The sequence below is a fragment of the Dermacentor andersoni genome, chromosome 7 (assembly GCF_023375885.2).
Source record: "Dermacentor andersoni chromosome 7, qqDerAnde1_hic_scaffold, whole genome shotgun sequence".
In the NCBI taxonomy this organism is placed as follows: domain Eukaryota; kingdom Metazoa; phylum Arthropoda; class Arachnida; order Ixodida; family Ixodidae; genus Dermacentor; species Dermacentor andersoni.
In genome coordinates, this window is record NC_092820.1 from 164188944 (window position 1) to 164208918 (window position 19975).

At 50.9% G+C, this 19975-nt stretch overlaps 1 protein-coding gene across 2 annotated transcripts in view; it reads left to right on the forward strand.

Moving 5' to 3' along the window:
• numb (NUMB endocytic adaptor protein) overlaps positions 1–19975 on the forward strand; it is a 100397-nt gene that overhangs the window by 33088 nt on the left and 47334 nt on the right. Inside the window, exon 1 of one of the 2 annotated variants that reach the window (XM_050180480.2) lies at positions 5475–6187. The exons of the other annotated variant lie outside the window; for it this stretch is intronic. Coding sequence (XP_050036437.1) covers positions 6124–6187 — 64 coding nt within the window. The 5' untranslated portion in view covers positions 5475–6123. Of the gene's footprint in view, positions 1–5474; positions 6188–19975 lie in introns of those variants that run through there. 2 annotated transcript variants of the gene reach the window in all.

The following is a 19975-nucleotide window of genomic DNA, read 5'->3' on the forward strand; positions in this document are numbered from 1 at the left end:
GCGTCCTCGCTAGTAAATATTGTCGCACTATGCTGCGTGCGAAGCATCGTGTTAAGCGGTCTCACTGCCTTATTAAAGCAGTGAAAGATATCTGCGTAGAAAGAACTGGAGTTTCGTTTCTCGGCCTGTCGGTTGACGAATGCGTGGACGTTTCATCCGGCTACAGCGCCGCAAGTGGTCCCGTAAAATGCCGCAAACGCGCCCCGCTGGTCCTTCGCCTCTCTGATGCGTGGCGTTGCCCGATCAGAGGAGAGTGGGAGCGATGACGACGACGACCGGATTGCGCGTGTATTTTCTGTTTGAGTTTTTTTGTTTTCCCCTCCCGCCGTTGTTCGTCCCGGTTCTCGACGGGCCGCCAGGTGGTCGTCCTTGACGGTGCTGACCGCTCCGCCGGCTTGAGTTGGCCGGGACCGGCTTTGCCCCGCCGGGCCGCGTCTCTCACGCTTCTTCGGCTAGTGGCGCCGCCTCGTGACTGGCGTCTCTACTATTACTAGGCACAGAACCTTCGTTCGCCCGTGGCCTCCGAGATGGCGCTAACTGCCAGAGTGCCCAATCTCGGAGGCTATGGTTTACCACATAGTTGCTAGAGGGAACTTTGGTGCGACTTTCTATCAGCTACTATGGGGATGATCGTTTGTCACGGAGGAAGCGGTTAGTTTTTTTATTCGTGCTGGAGGCTTTGAACGTTCTGCTGATGTTATTTATTGCGCTTCATATTTCTAATTTTCCAAGCACTCCTAGTTTTCTGAGAACAGCAAGGTTTAAATAAAGCTGAGTGCGCAAGCGTAATAATGTTCGAATTGTTTCATTTAGAACCCAGTATTTTGTTGAAAATGATACGCTTCATAATTCCATCTTGTTTTGCCATTGTGCACATCGTCAAATACTGCCGTATTGTCAAATTTTGTAATGGTGGAATTTTGAACCAATCATAGAAGCCGTAGCAGCCTTATGGGCCAATCGGAGCTGACAATATGGCTAACTCGACAGTGTGGCGAAATTCGGCAATATTTGACAATATTCATGATATAGCACTCCTTGCTGAACTGCCATACCTGCAACACCCGGTAGACGCCACCCGCACCACAGTTCCGTCTAGTAATTTTTAATGCGTTAGCATTAGAAGTGTCAAAGTGGGAAAAAGAAAGAAAAGTGCATCTGTGTTAAGTGTGGGAAGCCGGTCACGTGGTAGAAATAGAGAGGGGGTGGGAGAGCATAGAAGGACGTGCACATGTACCTGTGCACATGTACCTCGAAGAAGCAGGACGTGTGTCGAGTGAGCTCCCGAACAGAACTTAGCAATGTGGTGAACGCTGTTTAAATCACGGATCCGAAACCTCGAAAGACGTGCGACGTGGCGCTAACGCATTTCTCTCGCATTTGCCGCTAAATCGGCACTGAATTTTTTGTAGTAGGAAACTCTGTGGTTTGCTATGTAGGCATTAGGCGGTGAACGAACGTTTGGGTCGAAGTTATTCTACGCCCTCTAGGCATTTGTCTAACTATGGCGGCTACTGTCGCGGCACCCACTCGTGCGCGTTCACTTACGTTCACGCTCGCATCCAGTCGCACTCGCAGCTGAGAAACACGTGAGAGTGCAACTCGTGTAAAATGCGGCAGGCTGCGCATGTCTTACGCGGTTGCGAAAGCGGCTCCTCAAGCGAGTGAGCTGTTCGCAGCGGCAGAGACGTGCTCGGATTTTTCGCTTTGGTTCGAATTGTGAGCTTGGCGGTAGGTTTGAGCAGCATTCAAGAGGTAGTGTATCATTGCATTGTAGCGGGGCTAACATATGGAGCCGATACTTTAAGCTTAGCAAAGACGCTTGGGAAGAAGTTGGGGACCGCGCGACGAGCGATGGAACGAAAAATGACAGGAAGACAGCCGTGTAAATGAGAGAGCAGACGGACGTGACCGGTATTCTAGAAATGGATTTAGGCAGGCCGCGTAATTCGTATGGCAGATAACCGGTGGTCCATGAGAGTTAGAGTTGGTGTCGAGGGGAGGGAAATGCGTGGAACTTTTTGCGCTTAAAATTTCCCTCCGCTTCAACTTTCGCGCGCCGAGCAGTAACGCCACTGCAATTCTCGGAGAACGCACTGGCTTCCGCGTGATTTGTTTATCCCCGAGAGAGGGCGCCACCACTTTCATAGCGTGAAGCCATATAGTTACTATATGCGTGAAGCACGCGTGAAGTCTCGCTAGGACTAAACCCTCCGTTAGAGTTACTATATTAACTCTATGCGTGAAGCATGCGTGAAGTCTCGGTAGGACAAACAGCTGGCGATCCCTCAAATGAGCGTCTCGTCTAAACCCTCCGCCCCTCCATCCACGCGCCAGCAAAACGCGTATGGAGGGGCGGACGGCGGCTTCGCTTCGGCGTTCTCTTTGTTTTCATTTGTTTCCGGGTTCCGCGCGATTTGTTTATCCCCGGCAGATGGCGCCACCATTCTCGTCGCCCGCGTGCAGTCTCCAAGCACGGGCAAGAAGAGCGTGGAGAAGTGAGCCGCTGCTTGTAGTGTTCCTGGAGCGATATACAGGGACGCTAGTGCGCGGCTGCGCCGCTACGCGCCGCGCTGAGACAGCAGTGTTGCTTGACGGCGTATGCGACGCGGTGACGCGGGAGTTTTGAACTGCCGCCGCGAACGAGTGCCGAACCCCGCAGAAAGCGATGTACAGCGATGTTCAACGGTCGGGTATTGCTGTGGCAATTATACGGACACTCCAGGCGGATTTTTGCAGTGACCGTGATGTTCCGTTTAAAGTCCACCGGCAATAACACCGTTGCCGCGCGTCTTTTATGCTGTATGTGTGAGTGAAAGCACGCGAGGGGAGCGCACGATCAAGGCTCAATCTGGCGCGCGCGGAGGAAGAAAGCGGAGAGCAAACGCACAGTCTTCCGTCGCGCTAAAGGCCGTAGGGGGATGAGAAGGTGGGAGCGGCGGCGCTGTGCTCCGGCGGCAACTGTTATACGACCTACGATGGCAAAACATATGTGGAAACACGAAGGCAACAGATATATTGAAACACAGGGAAAAAGAAATGCAGCTATAATGAAACGCAGAGCGCCATGGGAATACAATAGGTACGAGTAGCTCCGGGGTATGTGGAACGGTGTAATGGTTCCAGGAATTACTTCTGGAAATGCGGTTGTTTGCTTGAAGTCAGGGGTACAATCAGGACTCGATGGCAACCAGAGGTCCGTGGGACACGTCGCATTGGGCGCTCACGGGAAGACTACAACTGAAGCTGTGCAGGGTGATACGAGCTGGACAAGTTTTGAAGTGAGGGAATCTCGGAGTAAAATTTATTACGAAGAACGACCGAGGAATATGGAAGAACGTGAAAAGGCTGGGAGAGTGTTCAGGTAATTGTACAGGAATAACATTGATTCACAGTGGAGGAAAAGGACTAAGAAACTTACCAGTAAGTATGCGGTCTGTGGGGTGGACAACACAGCAACAAAGAAGGTCAAGCGGAAAGTCAGAGAGGCCGAAATAATCTCATGGGTGGCGGCAATGGAAAAGAAACCTGCCATGGGTAACTACTTAAGAGGAAAACACGAAATCAGGAAACCATTTATGATAACTCAAAGGGAAGCTCATTACTTTTCGAAGCGATATCAGGATGCCTTGAATACGCACCTATAAAGCGAGATATAAGAAGGAAGAAGAAGCATGTGCTTGCTGTGGCAAAGCTAGGGAAACGATGGAGCGTGTTTCATTATAACGTGAAGATATCTGCCCAGCGCTCGATTTAGGCACCATTGGCCTCCTTGAAGCCCTTGGTTCAGCGAGAGCGGCGGAAAAGTAAACATGTCCGCAATGGAGATTAGTAAGAGGCGATTGGAAGATTGGCGGAAGAAAAAATAGGGAAACGACAAAAAACGGAGACGTACAAAAACAAAGTTCACAATAGGGTGTCATAAAATTTGGTTATGGGAATTCAAGAGCAATAGCAAGAGCTTGGTGGCGCAACCCACCGCCCCGTTTTAAAGGGGGCGCTCATAACATCCATCCATCTATACAACTGTGCATTTCGCGCAAGAGAAACTGACGATCGCGGTTCAATCTCGCGTGCAGGAAGCGAGGGAGGAAGGGGTGGGAGCTTCGACTCCGCCACCAAGTGCGCACTTTGCACGGTCGCGCGCGCCATTTCTTGAAAGCGCACTTTGTTCTCGCTGCTCTGGTTGAGGCGATAGACCGCGGGAAGGTCATTTCGCTCGCTGCTGCTGCCGCGCTTGCTCACACCAGCGTTTTGAGTGTGCGCGCTGACACCATGCTTGTTAATTCAGTTGGTGAGAGAATGTTTCCGAGTTCATACGACCGATAAAACTACTGTGCTTACTTCGCATTGCTGTCTACTAATTTGCCATCGTAATCGATGCTTCGCCTTTCGGGCGAAACTGCGACATCTTTTGTTTTGTTTCGGAGACGAATCTAGTTTGTTCATTAGCAGAACAATTTCACTTCGTTAAAGCTGTTTTACGTACATGAATCTCTATGGGTATTTCAAGGGGAATTTCATTTACTTCGTTATATCCATTATTTCGTTGTATCCCGTTTTGTTACAACGAGGGTCGAGTGTATGGTAACTCAAAATTCGCCTGCACTCACGCGGGTAATCACACCCCCACACTCATTCGCTCTAGCCGGTACCCACCAATGCTCAATCACCAAAAGGGAGATACTGTAGTTGTCCGCCTGGTGGAAATGCCCATTTTGCCCGCTGCTGAAGTGCTGATTGGTTGGGGGCGCCTGTCTGCTTCTGACGCGTACCGCAGCCCAGCCAATCGAAACTTTAGTGCCCTAATTTCGCTGATACTCGCGTTGACTGGCACTCACTCTTTATACGACCACTCAAACTCATCGGCTCTCGTTCACGATCACCCGCACGTCAGGTCACACCATTTGTCACTCGCTCACATTCTTTCCCACGTCTGTGAAATGAGTATGGAGGGACGAGTGTGAGTCACTGTAGTCGTGAGTGACTACGCCGACCCATGGCCCGGAGACGTCTGTGAACGAATCGCGCTCAAAGGCCCGCTTGCGTCACGAAAACCGGCGGTTTTTGCATCGTGTGCGGGCCAGGGTTTGCTAAGCTGCGACAACGAGCCGCCGAGGAAGCCCCGAAGCGCAGCACAGCCGCGGAACGCTAACGACAGCGCTGTGATTGGCGGAGGGAGCAGCGTTTTATTTTTGGGACCCACGTGCTTGGCGTTGCAGCAGGAGCCGCGGTGCTTTGTTCTTGCGTTTCGTTTGGGCGCGGGTTGCTCCCGTGGCCCTGGGCGACCCGTTCTGCCGCGAAACGTTTTCTTCGTATCCGTTTGTTTTCTCTTCTGCACCACGTGCGGTGACAGACGGGCCGCAGTGGCGGGCCTCGTGACGTCGCCTCGACGCCCGTGTGACGTCGGCATTGACGTCACCCGCGCAGTCGATCGCGGCTGGTCGAAGCACACGCCCTGCGCTCCCGTCCGGGTTCGGCAGTCTTTTTTTCGAGGGGGAGCGCTGAGGACGTTTGTGGGGTGCCGTGGTCGGGGGGGGCTTCTGGGACGAAGTGCGCGTTAGGTTTCGGTGCGGGAAGAAGCCGGAAGAGCACTGCTTGGCGCTCGTGCTGGAGGAAGTTGGCGGTGCGGAAAGTGTGCCCCCGGTGGCGGTGGTTGTGCGGTGAAGGTGTCGGCGACGCGTCGTCTGCTCCGGCACAACTTGGCTCAAGGGCGTCGTCTTCCTGCCGAGATAGCTTTCCTGGTGAACTCCCAAGAGCTCGGGGAAAAAAACATGAGAAGACGGCGCTTCGTCGTGCGTTAAAGTTGGCCGAATTAGTCGGCGGTAACGACTAGCTGCGTTCTTTTAAATTTGCCTTTTAGTTGCATTTCGTGGTGCCGTGTGCTGCTGGCGCCGCGCGCGCGGGAAGTTTAATAGAACTCGAGAGAAAGAAGAACATCGTCACCTTCTCATCTACTTTTCTTGTGATTGCGAAATGTTCACTTCGTGCGGGTGTTACGGCCTGTGAAGAGGTGTGCCTTTCGGAACGTCAGCGACCGTTTCGAAATCTCGACGTCACGGCCTAACACCGGTTTAGTATTCCGTCGACGTTTGTATAGAATACCAAGACCGACGTGACACCATGACGGCCGTGCTGTCAGCTCTGGGTGACGTTGGTGGCGCTGCCATCGGCGTAGCCGGCGTGGGTAAGCCGTGTGGTTTTCCTTAGCACGCAAATGTAGCACACAGACATATGAAGTTGGTACTTTATTCTATGGGCGTAGCGCAGAGAAGGCGAAGCGCCCACTAGCAACCGGTGTAACCGGCTGTCATTCGCGTCAATTGCTCGTAGACCGGTCTTCCCATTGGCTGCTGGTCGGCGCCTCGTCTTTCACCTTCCTTTGCGCCATTTCGTGTACGTGCTGCGGCTTTTTCTTTTTGTTTCTTTTTTCTTTCTCGCGTGTGTCTGTATGTGTGTGTCAGATGAAGGTAAAGCCGTACTTTGTCTTCTTTTTGTGGTGTTGTCCCGGCTTCAGCGTGAGGTGGTCAACGTGCAAAGGCGCCTCGTGTAGCATTAGCCAGCTGAAATAAAGAAACTGTTCTTTTGGAAGCTAGGGCTATATAACGGTCAATAGTGATTGAGTGTTGGCTGTAGAAACGTGCTTCAATTTAACCCCACTGAGGAATCTCGAGATGATTCCTCGGTAGAAAATATTTATGTAGAACCAGGCGTGCACCTGGTTCTTGTCATGCGGTGCTCATCATCGCTTGAAACGCATGTTGTTTGGGCATGTTGCCACCAATTGACTGTGCCACGTTAGAGCCTGGCCCCACGGGAAAAAAAAAAAGAATTGAAGGAGTGATTGTTTACGGCTGGTTGTCTGGTCACCTTGGTCTTTGCTACGTTTGTCAAACCGCCAGACTTTGCGCCGCGGTTTGCACACATTATGCGAGAGAAGCATCGCTGACGAAACTTTCTAAGGTTGAAGACTGGGCGTGTTGGTATAGCATATTAGACGATGGATAGCGCAACATTCTGACGAGACACACAGAAGAGAAACACACACCACGGAGCGCTCTGCGGTGTGTGTGTTTCTCTCCTGTGTGTCTCGTAAAAATGTTGCGCAATCCAACCTCTAACATCGCTGACGTTTCAGCGACTGCATTCCAGGAGATTACAGCCGGTGATCCTGCGAGAGTTGACTTATCCTCCTGCGCCCGTATAGCCTTCCCGCGACGCTGCTACCGATTTTGTATCATCGCGAATTCCACAGATTGTGCGCTCCTCTTGTTTCATTTAGCCGCCCGTGTCCATTGTGTAAGCTCCTGCTTTTCCACGTGCACTGATATACGGAGGTGCGGCGAACAGCCGAGTGCTAGTGCAGTGACGAGCAAAAAGTCTAGGGACCACAGATATGCCACCAACGAAAACTTATTAGTCTTCGCAGCCTATGTGGATGCATGAAGGTTGAAATCGAGTGGTATACGGTCCACGTACGTTCTATACCTATGTAATCCATTGATACATTTCCACGTTTCACGGCTGTAGTTTTTTGCTGGCGCCGTGGTCTCTATAGAACGACTTTTGCAGTCGTGTACAGTCGAGCAACCATAATGTCTTTCTTTTTTTTTTTTCATGCTTCCAAATTGAGATTTTATTTGATTGTACTCGCGGATGGCTTAAAGTGGCCTTCGTGAGTCAGGGTGAGTCTGCGTAAGTGTGAGTCAATGGACACGAGTACCAAGACCAAGACCAAGAAGTTGTCCTCGAGTCAGAGCGAGTCAAAGTGAATTGGAGTTGGTTGGATGGGTGGGCGGCGGGGGGAGGCGTGAGTCTGCGTGCTCGAGTCTACATCACACGTAATTTCATTTGTTTCGGAGTCCATATGACTTTCTTTATTAAGTGATCGATCTTCGGTTGGACGATGAGTGCGCGCGCGTTCCCGAGCGAAAATCAGACTCTGTATTCTTGAGGGGAATGGTTTGCGCCTTCTCATCGCGGACAACAAATGCGCGAATTCGTTGATGCAGTAGCTGCATCAAACTGGGCGGAATGCATTTATTTTATGCCCTTCTCGAATAAAATAACTGCAACAACAAAAGGAAGGAAGGAAGGAAGGAAGGAAGGAAGGAAGGAAGGAAGGAAGGAAGGAAGGAAGGGCCCACGATTCCATGAGCCCGAGTGAATGTGAATTGTCGAAGTCGTGTGTCTGAGTGAGCCTGCCAGAGTCTGATTTTGGCGTGTCCGGGTTATGGGGGTTCTGAATTCTGCTGAGTTTTAGTCCGAGGTAGTACGGCTGAGTGATTTCGGTGAGTCTGTAATTGAGCCTTAAGCTGGCGGCATAGATTTTAATGGGAGAGTCCGAGTTAGCGGTGCTTATACATTGCCAACAGCATCGTGTGAAACTCGGCCACGGGCGGCTCCGTTCAGTACAGTGACATGCCGAGGCTGTGTGATATTATTAATAAAGATGACTTCAGAGGGATCTATCTGGCAGTGTGCATAACGGAGGCCTTATGAAAAGAAAAAAAAAAAAACACTAATACGTGCAACACCAGTAAATCTTGCTGCAAGCTTGAGGGAGCGCTCGCTTCGAAACTCGTGGTATATTCTGGAATTCTCGTGCGTCCTATAATAACTCGAGTCGACAAGTGTTGAGCACCAACTGACTTTAATTCCGCATTTGCAAAATTTACGCTAGACTAGTTGGATAAGTTGTTGGAGGAGGAGCAGAAGGAGAAAAAGACGGAAAGACGGGGAGGTTAGCCAGTTCTCAGACCGGCTATGGTATACCCTGAAGATAAGTAGTTGGATAAGTTGGAGAACTAGTTGGGTAAAGAGCCCGTGATCACGGACCTAGTGATATGCCTTCCACTGCTACGAATTACAGATAACAGAAATTGTTTGAAATCATTTTTAAGCGCTGAAGACAGCCGTCTCTGAAACATCCTCGTATAGAAGCGCATATATACCCTTACATGTGATCGTGCGTGTTATACTATGTGATAATATGCTGTATATATATAGGTGCTATCATATCAAGTGATGAAAAAGTGTCTCATTCTCTGTTTCCCTCCTTCCCGTCTCAGTGCGTCCTTCGCTTGCAGGCGCGCTGCTCCAGATTTCCATCTGGTGGCATTTGTGCCAAGCTAGACCCACTGTATAGGGTCTAGCTTTAGACCCGTAGGGTGCAGCATAGACCCTTTCCTCCGCGATGTGCCAACAGTGTGTCTGTGATCCCGAAAAACTTTGCGGTCGCACGTTTTCGGCACCCGTAATTTCCGTGGGAACTGAAGTATCTTACCTCGTGTAGTCGACCAGGTAGGTTATTTATCGGTTCAATTATAAGAAACACACCTCATGTGCCCAGCGCATGGAGTGAGTGTGTGTGTGTGTGTGTTGTTATAATCGCACCGCTGGCACGAGTTGTTGGGGTCTCGGTGCTGGCGCCCGTTATTGCGAATGGGTCGCAAGCCCCAAGGGTAGCGTTGGCCTGGCGGCCTGGGGCACTGGGAGCATCCGAAGGTCCCGGCAAAGCATGAGGAGACTGGTAACAGAACAACTTGTTTATTCTAACATAGCAAAAGAGCGGCCGGTCAGGTCGACCGAAGTGGAGAGACGGGAGAGCACGTAACTCAACAGTACAAATCGGAGCCTCTCTCCTGGTGTCGGGGGGCTGCTGCTCTTATACTCTCGGCGTCGCGGTCCAAAAGGGAAAGTCACGGGATGAAGGTCACGGGATGAAGGTCACGGGACGGCGGAGCATGAGCCCACGACGGCGCGCACGGTCGAGCCGAGAGACCTGCTGAACCGAGTGCAGTGACGCATCGCCAACCCGCCCACACGACGGCGCGAACGGTTGAGCCGAGAGACCTCCAGGCTCCTCATTCGGGGAACTCCGCTCCCCGGCTGCCGCGCTTTGACAAGCGAGGGCACATACACACACACGCACACACGAAGACACGTGGCACTGAAACACGCCTGGACACGCTTGGCGGGGAAGCGTTGCGGCGGCGTCGCACGGGCCAAAATGTCCGCCGCTTTGAACGAAGCCCCGGCGTCCGTTGCATCCGCGCCGGTATTACCGCGCGTTGTAGGCGGAACGTAACAGACCGCCCCGCCGGGGGAAGGAGATCCCGATGGTCAGGGGACTGCATCCGTTGTCCGGAGGGATGTCGCTCGATGATGCTCATAACCGTAGTCGGGCGTCCTTTGGCGTTTCTTGAGCGCAGCGCACAGAGAAGGCCTCGTTCTCACGTTCAGGTGCACACAGGACACTGCAAAGTGACTTCGGGAGAGTTGACATTTTTGTTCTCGTTTCCGGCAAGCGTTAGAACTACGCCGAAAGTCAACCGCTCAGTCAGCAAGCACGGCACAACCCTCACTAAGCCCTGCCAGGCTCTTTCCCCTTTTATACTGCTGCCTAGTTCCTTACAGTAGTTTAGCAGCACTCAGAACGCGTCCACCAATCGGAAAAATTGCACTAAAAAGCACATCATCACTTTGAAACACTACACGAAAGCAATAGGTTAAAAATCCTGCCTCAGGAAGAAAAACATCAGTAACAAGCAATTTTGAGGCTGATTCCCACGTTAGGGGCTTCGACTTAAGCCATCGGCGTTACCGTTGAGACTCCCCTTTTTGTAACGTACCTCAAAGGAATATTGTTGCAAAGCGAGGCTCCAGCGCAGGAGGCGGCCATTTTTGGGAGAGATGGTCTGCAGCCATTGGAGAGGGCAGTGATCCGTCTCAATGATAAACCTCGAGCCAGCTAGGTAACATGACAATTTCTGAACGGCCCACACGATACACGCACACTCTTTCTCGGTGGCGCTATACGCCTGCTCACGACTGGTCAGCTTACGACTAGCATACAGGACGGGGTGTTCTACTTCTCCATTTTCCCGTTGGCACAGTACAACGCCCATGCCTCGCTCACTAGCATCACACTGAACAACGAACCCTTTTGTGTAGTCGGGCGATCGTAGCACAGGCTGGCTTGTTAGGGCGCTCTTTAGGGCGCTAAAAGCTCTTTCCTTCGTCTCATCCCAGACGACTGTTTGCGGCTCTGTCTTTCTTAGAGCATCCGTCAAGGGAGCCGCGATATCAGAGTACCTGGGGATGTACCTCTGATAGTAGCCGGCGACACCTAAGAACGACCGAATATCGGTCTTCGTACGCGGTTGCGGGAAGTCTCGCACAGCGGCCACCTTTATTTCAGAGGGGCGGCGTCGACCCCGACCAATCACGTGTCCGAGGTAGACAACCTCGGCCTGTGCTAACTGGCACTTGGGAGCCTTGACTGTCAAGCCCGCATCGCGCAGGCGGGTTAGCACTGCCCGCAAGTGCGCCATATGTTCAGGCCAGGATGCGGAGAATATCGCTACGTCGTCTAGATACGGTAAAGCGAATTCTTGCTGTCCCCGCAACACTTTATCCATGAGGCTTGAAAAGCAGTATGGCGCGTTCTTCAAACCAAAACTCAAAACTTTAGGACGGAAGGTCCCCATTGGCGAAATGAACGCCGCATACCTACTAGCCTCTTCTGTAAGTGGAACCTGCCAATAACCCCTGACAAGATCTAGGGTGGAAATAAACTGAGCGCTACTCACTCTCTCAAGGCGCTCCTCGATGTTAGGGATCGGATAAATTTGATCCTTAGTGATGGAATTAAGCCTGCGGTAGTCGACGCAAGGACGAGGTTCCTTGCCCGGTACCTCAACTAAAATCAAAGGGGAGGTATAATCACTCTCACCCGCTTCAATAACACCGAGCTGTAGCATTTTCTTTACCTCAGCCTCCATAATATCGCTCTGGCGGGGTGACACCCGGTACGCCTTGGATCGTACTGGCTCTGGGGAGGTAAGTTCTATGTCATGAGTAAGGACAGAAGTCCTACCAGGCCTCTCAGAGAACAGACCTTGAAACTCTTGTAAGAGCTGGTGTAATTCGGTTTTCTGCTCAGGCGACAGCGATGCTTTACTTATTAAGTCACTAATGACTTGATCGGTGTCTTTCCTGTTCGTCACTGAGCCTAGTCCCGGAAGCTCGACCGGAAGCTCTTCTAACTTTCCCGCATTGGGAATTTCCTCTCCAGTATCTGGTGCCTTTAACGCTACAGGCTCAATTTTATTCAGTTCGGGCGTGCTCTGAATACCAGCTTGCTGCGCCTCTGACCCTTTCTCATCGTTCAACAACGTCGGCCCCGCAACTACCGCCTTTGCAGCGAGCTCCCGAACCTTCGATCTGGTTAAGGCCTGAACGCTAGCCTCACCAAACAAAAGCCCCTTCTCGCGCAGGAGGTGATCGGACCTGTTCGAAAATAGGTACGGGTACTGGGGGGGCAGCATAGATGACACTGCGGCCTCCGTCTCAAGTGCTCCGAAAGGTCCTTCAATAAGCACTTTTGCTACCGGCAGACACACGCTATGAGCTTCCACTGCTTGCTTGATCCATGCGCACTCGCCCGTGAACATATCGGGTTCTACGTAAGAGGGGTGAACTACATCCATTGTAGCTGCGGAATCGCGAAGCACTCGGCACTCTTTCCCGTTCACGAGGAGGTCTCGCATGTAAGGCTCGAGAAGCTTGATGTTCTCGTCAGTGCTGCCTAATGAAAAAAACACGACTTTTGGTTTTGTTTCTGGGCACTGCGCCGAAAAGTGACCCGGCTTCTGGCACGTATAACACAGGCGCGCTTGCCTCGCCTCGAACCGCTTTCTGCGTTCGGCTTCGGCTGCCGCCGTCTCCTTACGTTCGGTCGGACACTGCGCCGAAAAGTGACCCGGCTTCTGGCACGTATAACAAACGCGCGCTTGCCTCATCTCGAACCGCTTTCTGCGTTCGGCTTCGGTTGCCGCCGTCTCCTTACGTTCGGTCGGACTGCTTTCACTCGCATCCGAACTACGTGTGTCCCCCTTTGCTCTCATGGGCGTGAACTTTGGCCTCTCAAACTTGGAGCCAAATTCACCCTTTTGACCGTCCTTAGCTCCACGAGCCCGACGCGTCACAAACTCCTCGGCTAACTCAGCGGCTCTAGCCACCGTACTAACGTTTGGCCTATCCAAGACCCAGTACCGCACGTTCTCAGGTAACCGACTATAAAACTGTTCTAGCCCGAAACACTGCAGAACTTTCTCGTGGTCACCAAACGCTTTCTCTTCTTTGAGCCACTCCTGCATGTTTGACATAAGCCTGTAGGCAAACTCTGTATATGACTCACTTCTGCCTTTCTCGTCTTCCCGAAACTTCCGACGGAACGCCTCCGCTGACAGCCTGTACTTTTTTAGCAGACTCGATTTCACTTTGTCGAAATCCTCTGCCTCCTCTCTCTCCAAGCGAGCGACTACGTCGGCCGCCTCGCCGGGTAGCAAAGTGAGCAAGCGCTGTGGCCACGTTTCCCGAGAGAACCCCTGCTTCTCGCACGTTCGCTCAAAGTTAACCAGGAACAAACCAATGTCCTCTCCAAGCTTAAACGGCCGCATCAGGTCAGTCATTTTGAACAATACTCGTTCTCCTGCACCGTGTGCCTGACTTCCATTACGAGCGCGTTCCATCTCTAACTCGAGACGCTTCATTTCCAAAGCGTGTTGACGGTCGCGCGCTTCTTTTTCTTTCTCTTTTTGTTCTTTTAGTTCGCGCTCCTGTTTCTCTTTTTGCTCTTTAAGTTCACGCTCCCTCTCCTCAATGGTCTCAAGGCATTCCGACAGCTCGTCATCCTCAGCTTCTAACTCAAGAATAGCCCTTAGCAGTTCTGGTTTTCTGAGTTTGTCTGAGACATCCAGACCCAACTCTCTTGCAAGCTCCAGCAATATCGGTTTGCGCAACGACTTCAAATCCATGGCTGCTCTGAATGCTGCTTTCTCTACTGCCTACTATTGTCTTGCCGCAAACTAACCCGGTAGCAACGACAACCACAATTACCAGCTCTGTTTCTAACACTAACAAAAGCCTGGCAAAACTCAGAAGAAGAAAGTCCCGCACTCACCAAACCTTGCAGCCAAGACTTCAGCGCAGTCGTTCCGCTGCAGGCAACCAGTCATCACACAGGGCTCGTTGCACTGCTCCCGGATGGTCGTTGTGCTGCTCAGCATACAGTCAACCGCATCTCTTCGCTGCTGGCCTCCGTTGTCGCGATCTCACCGCTGGCAACCAGATGTTAGAATCGCACCGCTGGCACGAGTTGTTGGGGTCTCGGTGCTGGCGCCCGTTATTGCGAATGGGTCGCAAGCCCCAAGGGTAGCGTTGGCCTGGCGGCCTGGGGCACTGGGAGCATCCGAAGGTCCCGGCAAAGCATGAGGAGACTGGTAACAGAACAACTTGTTTATTCTAACATAGCAAAAGAGCGGCCGGTCAGGTCGACCGAAGTGGAGAGACGGGAGAGCACGTAACTCAACAGTACAAATCGGAGCCTCTCTCCTGGTGTCCGGGGGCTGCTGCTCTTATACTCTCGGCGTCGCGGTCCAAAAGGGAAGGTCACGGGATGAAGGTCACGGGATGAAGGTCACGGGACGGCGGAGCATGAGCCCACGACGGCGCGCACGGTCGAGCCGAGAGACCTGCTGAACCGAGTGCAGTGACGCATCGCCAACCCGCCCACACGACGGCGCGAACGGTTGAGCCGAGAGACCTCCAGGCTCCTCATTCGGGGAACTCCGCTCCCCGGCTGCCGCGCTTTGACAAGCGAGGGCACATACACACACACGCACACACGAAGACACGTGGCACTGAAACACGCCTGGACACGCTTGGCGGGGAAGCGTTGCGGCGGCGTCGCACGGGCCAAAATGTCCGCCGCTTTGAACGAAGCCCCGGCGTCCGTTGCATCCGCGCCGGTATTACCGCGCGTTGTAGGCGAAACGTAACAGTGTGTGTGTGTGTGTGTGTGTGTGTGTGTGTGTGTGTGTGTGTGTGTGTGTGTGTGTGTGTGTGTGCGTGTGTGTGTGTGTGTGTGTGTGTGTGTGTTTGTGTGCGTGTGTGTGTGTGTGTGTGTGTGTGTGCGTGTGCGCGCGTGCGCGCGCGCGCGAATTGTTGGCGTTCCCTGACGATTAATCTCCGTACCATTCCTCTCCGAGTTGCCGTACAGACGGGTTATCTCTGCGGAGAACCAGGGGCCGGCTCGGCGCTCCGCGTCCGCTGCTGTTGGCTGCACGGGCCCCTTCTCCTTCCTCGGGTGCTTGCACTGCGTCGATAAACTCCGGCATTCCGCTGCGGTGTCGCATCCGCTCGTTGTTTCGCACGGACGCAACTGCACGCGCCATAGTTGGCGCGCCGGAGAGAGGGACACACTTGCGGTGTCTCGATCCATACTCGCACAGGTCACGCAATGCGTAACCGCTTCGGGTCAGCCCTGTAGTGCACAGCTACACTTCACTGTAGCATATAGAGGATGTTTTACGTGGCGCGCCGCATTCTTAATACTCGAAACAAGTTTATAGGTTCGACGCTATGTGTAGCGAATGGTGTACGAATGGTGTTGTATTTGAGGTTATGCTCAATTTTCCACCAATACGTTCGTTTTCCTTGGCCTGGCGACTCCAATGAAAGCTATTATTATAACTTTTTTTTGTTTGAGTGAAATGTGGCTTTTCACTTTGGCTACAATTACCACATAGAGCATTAAAAAAGCTGCGTTACGTATGCTTTATTCTCCGCGCTACAGGCTTTAGCGCGGAGCTGCTGGCTTATGAGCACTCGTTTGTCTAATTCTCGGATACGGCGACATAGAGGGAATCGAGGGACACACTAGGTTGACACTGGAGTGATTACGCGTCGTCCTCGCTGTCGACACAACTGTACGTAAACTGAGGTCACAACGTTTGCACGAAAGCCCGCTTTCTCACATTGCGTTCTGTTTGCAGTCCGTAAGCGTGTTTCAGCGAACACTTACAAAATTTTTGAAAAGTTCGCGCGTAGAAGATGGCGCAATTCTAGCTCATGAGGTGGTCTACTCCAAGTGGCGGACTATACTTACACGAAAAAATAGAAATGCATAATCGGCTAATTAAAAAAATACTAATAACGTTTATAACTACTTATGGCCATATTGCAATTTACATATTATAGCGATTGAGTTCGCAAGGCGATCCACTTGAAAGAAATTCTCATCATGACACGAGTTTCGAGATATTAATTCCAGAATTTTGCGGAGAAATGCATTGGCGTTCCAGTTAATTTCGTAACAGAACGACGTTTTATGTATTGGAGCACAAAAGCAACTGGAAGAAATTCCCGCGACGTTCGGGAATTTATATCTCGAAACTGGTGTCCTCCTGAGAATTCGTTCGAAGTGGATCAGCCTTGCGAACTCCACGGCTAGAATTTGTAAATTGCAATATCGGCCCTAAAGTAATTAGTTAAAAACGTAATTATTAAATTTTAATTAATTAGTCGATTGTGCATTTCAATTTTTCGTGAAAGTAATGTCAGCCTGTTCGAGTAGACAAGCTCATGAACTTGAATTGTGCTATCTGCTAAACGCAAACTTTAAAAAAAAAATTAACAGTGTTCGCTGAAACACGCGGTATATTATAATGCAAAATTATGGCTATACATATGTATACCACAACAGTGACGACAGCCGAGCTTTGCGGGGCCGTGACCTGTCAAAAAGGAGGAGGGGGAAGGAGTAACAGCAACGGGAATTGCCCAACTGCAACGGGAAGATGAACCACTCATTTTTTGCTCTATTGGAATTGAACCCGGAACGACACGTATGCCGCCACTTTGGAGCTGACCGCAAACAAGGACCAAGCAGTGGAAGTGCCCTTAAACCGGTGCAACAAACCACCCGAAACGAAAAGTATGCTACGGCGAGGCAATAGATTGTTTTCCAATTTTCGCTGAGGCGTTACGAAGCGCATCGAACCCCTGCTGTTGAAGTATATATCATGTCGATTCCGTTGGTGAGCACCAACCAAACGAATGTTCGAATCGTAACTTTCGCCAGACCGAAAAAGAGTTCTGGTTCGACACGAATTCGCCTATATAGGTGGTTTAGCGGCCGTCTTATTCTGCTGCTGAATTAAAACTGTTGGCTGGTTGGATTGTATAAGTGGTGGTCAGACACTCCTGTCGCGCCATCTTTGCTCTGTATTTCAACTTCGCGCTGGTGTTTTGCCCGCCTCCACGAGTTCTACAGATGAGCACAACGTGGCTTATCTAACGGCGCCTCGCGTATACCCGGGTGTATAGATAAACGAAGGAAAGACCTACTCGAACCTCCTCGACGATCATTTAAAAATGGAAAGGGGAGTGGAGTGCAGCAATAATGAAACATAGAGCTCATGGTTTACCAACTAGCCCACCGGTATGACTATAGAATAAAATTAACGAAGCGCTGCGAGGAATCTGGAAAAGAGAAATATGAGGCCAGCGCTAATGTTCGCGAATGCAGTTATGTGCTATAAATAAGAAATCTTGTGAGTGCATGTTGTGAGTGCAATTAACCAGAGGGTAGCTGGACGACTGGCTTTTGGGGCCCACGGTAAAACCGCAAATGAGGCAGTGTGGGGTGACATGGGTTGGGCTTCTTTTGAAGTCAAAAGAAGCGCATAGCAAGATTAGTTTTTGAAGAAAGGCTGAGGAACATGGACGAAAAATAAAGGCCGGCTGAAGTGCACAAATATCTGTACCTGAAAAACGTGGACACGGAATGGAGGAAGAGGTCAAGAAAGTTGCCAGCCAAGTACAGGGTAATCGAAAGCGTGAATGACAACCAGAAGTCAGCAGAAAAAAAGTGACGGAAATAGAGACGGTAATTTGGATGCAAAGGATAGAAACGAAAAGGACCCCGGACATTTACAGAAACGGCAAGAAAACACTCGGGAGGGGGAAATAGGTATGATAACGCAAAGGGGGAGTGCGTTGTTAAAGGCCTATAAGCTGGCTACCGGAGGACAAAAGCATACCGCTGCAAATAAGCGCTACAGAATGAGAGATGTGTGTTGCAAAAAAATAAATAAAGCATCATCAGCATCATCGCATATGCCACCTGCCTTGTTTCTGGACATCAAGCCCAGTCAGCCAATCAGTCATTCATGTTTCGGTTCCGCACCCTGAGTTTCATAGCGCGAAGCTCGCGTCTCTCTCTCTCTCTCTCTCTCTCTCTCTCTCTCTCTCTCTCTCTCTCTCTCTCTCTCTCTCTCTCGCGCGCGCGCTCTCTCTTTCTTTCTTTCTTTCTTGTGCGCGTTCGCTGTCTGTAACGCAAGCGTTCTAAGGCGGAGGGATGAGCCACGAAGGAACAATGGCCCCGCCGCTGGCTCGCTGGAGGGGGGGGGTCCTCGCAGATAACTATTTGGCAACGCTCGCTAATTTGGAACGGCGCCGCACTCTGGTTGACAAACCTATAATTGCGCGCGTGCACGCGTTCCCTTCACTCAAGCGGTGAGCTAATCTGAGAGTCAGTGGTGCCACCGACCTCCTGGGCCGAGTTAGTCCTAGTATAATCTCCGAGAAATCCCTAGTTTGCCGACAAATCCCTGGCTCTGTATGTTGGTGGTTTTGTTTCACCAGTCGACAGTCTTATCTGTTATGTCGAGCTTTATAATGGCAGTACAATAGCGAGAGAAAAAAGGACCATGTCCAAAGCTCAGGGCACGGCATTTTTACTTCAACTCATCTTATACGCTGCAAAATCCATTAAAGAATCAACTCAAACTTGTCCTACTTTCTATCGGCATCTGATTGATCACTTGCATCAAGGGACTGTCGCTTATTAGTATGCCTTCAGTTTTCGCGAGAGGGTGCATGTTATTTTTTAGTCGCCCTTGCGCATCATATAGACCGGTGAAAAGGATTGACGTGCACTTAGTGTTTACATGCAGTACCTCCTTATTCAGCGTGCACTTACAAGGTTTTTGACGAATTTTCTCTTTGGACGGTGAGATAATTTGTTTGGAAGAAGGCAGAGAGGTCGGCCTGAACTAACGTGTTCTTGCCTGCTATACTCTGCACGAAGACGAGGGGGAACGGGGACATAAAGGTGTGATGAGGGATGATGATGACGAGATAGAAAGAGGGATGCACAACGGTGAAAGCAAGTTCAACATTTTGATAAACATTCATAAATATAATCCATGAAGCTACTACCGGGTTCCGTATCTTGTCTGTAGCTCAAGTGAACCTATAGAGATACAGGCGCTAATACGAAGATGGTGTGTGGGTCTCCTCTGCTTGAGCAGCGGAGGCGCCGAGCAGAAGCTTTACAGCACGTAAATTGTTTACAGCAGTACAGCATTGTTTCTGTAAGCGGCGGCAAGAACCGAACTACAATTGCTAAGGATACGAGCTTAGTGTCGCCTGCCGCCTACGTGCACCTGGCGTACATATCCACATGCGCATGCAGTTGCTCCGGAGGAGTCAGATCTCTTTGTTTATTTGTTTACTTGTCTCCTTAAAGGTCTCTTGTTGAGATATACATGAGGGAGTGGGCGGTTAATGGCAAACAAAGATAATACAAGTCACAATGGGTTTTTTTCCATGAGCCGCTTGAATGCAAGTGGGTCGATGATAGTGGCAACTTCGGTGGCCAGGCCATTCCAGTCTCGTGCTGTGCGCAGAAAAAAATTACTGCTGAAAAGTCACGGTACGGGCTTGTGGGGGGACATACTGTGTTACAGGGACTGGCACGAGCAATTCGGTCGGCTCTTTTTATGTACGGGTTATCAAAAGACAAAGGATGGGAAAAAGGTCAAGAGGTGCTATATTCTACGGCAGTAAACTATAACGGGTAAGCTTATTTTGGCTTTTAGTGCTGAGATGCTTAAATGGGGGGGGGGGTCTGAATAATTACACAGAATAAATCGTGTCGCGCGGTCCTGAACCGTCTCGAGGGCGTCAGTTATAGGGTTATTGTGGTGCGGGTCAAAAAATGGCATTGGCCTACTGCAGCTTTGACAGCACAACAGTTTGGAAAGCAAGTTGTTTAATTGAGGGAGAAGCGAGGGAAAGGTTACGGCGTAGATAACCTAGAGTACGATTCGCAGAATTTGTT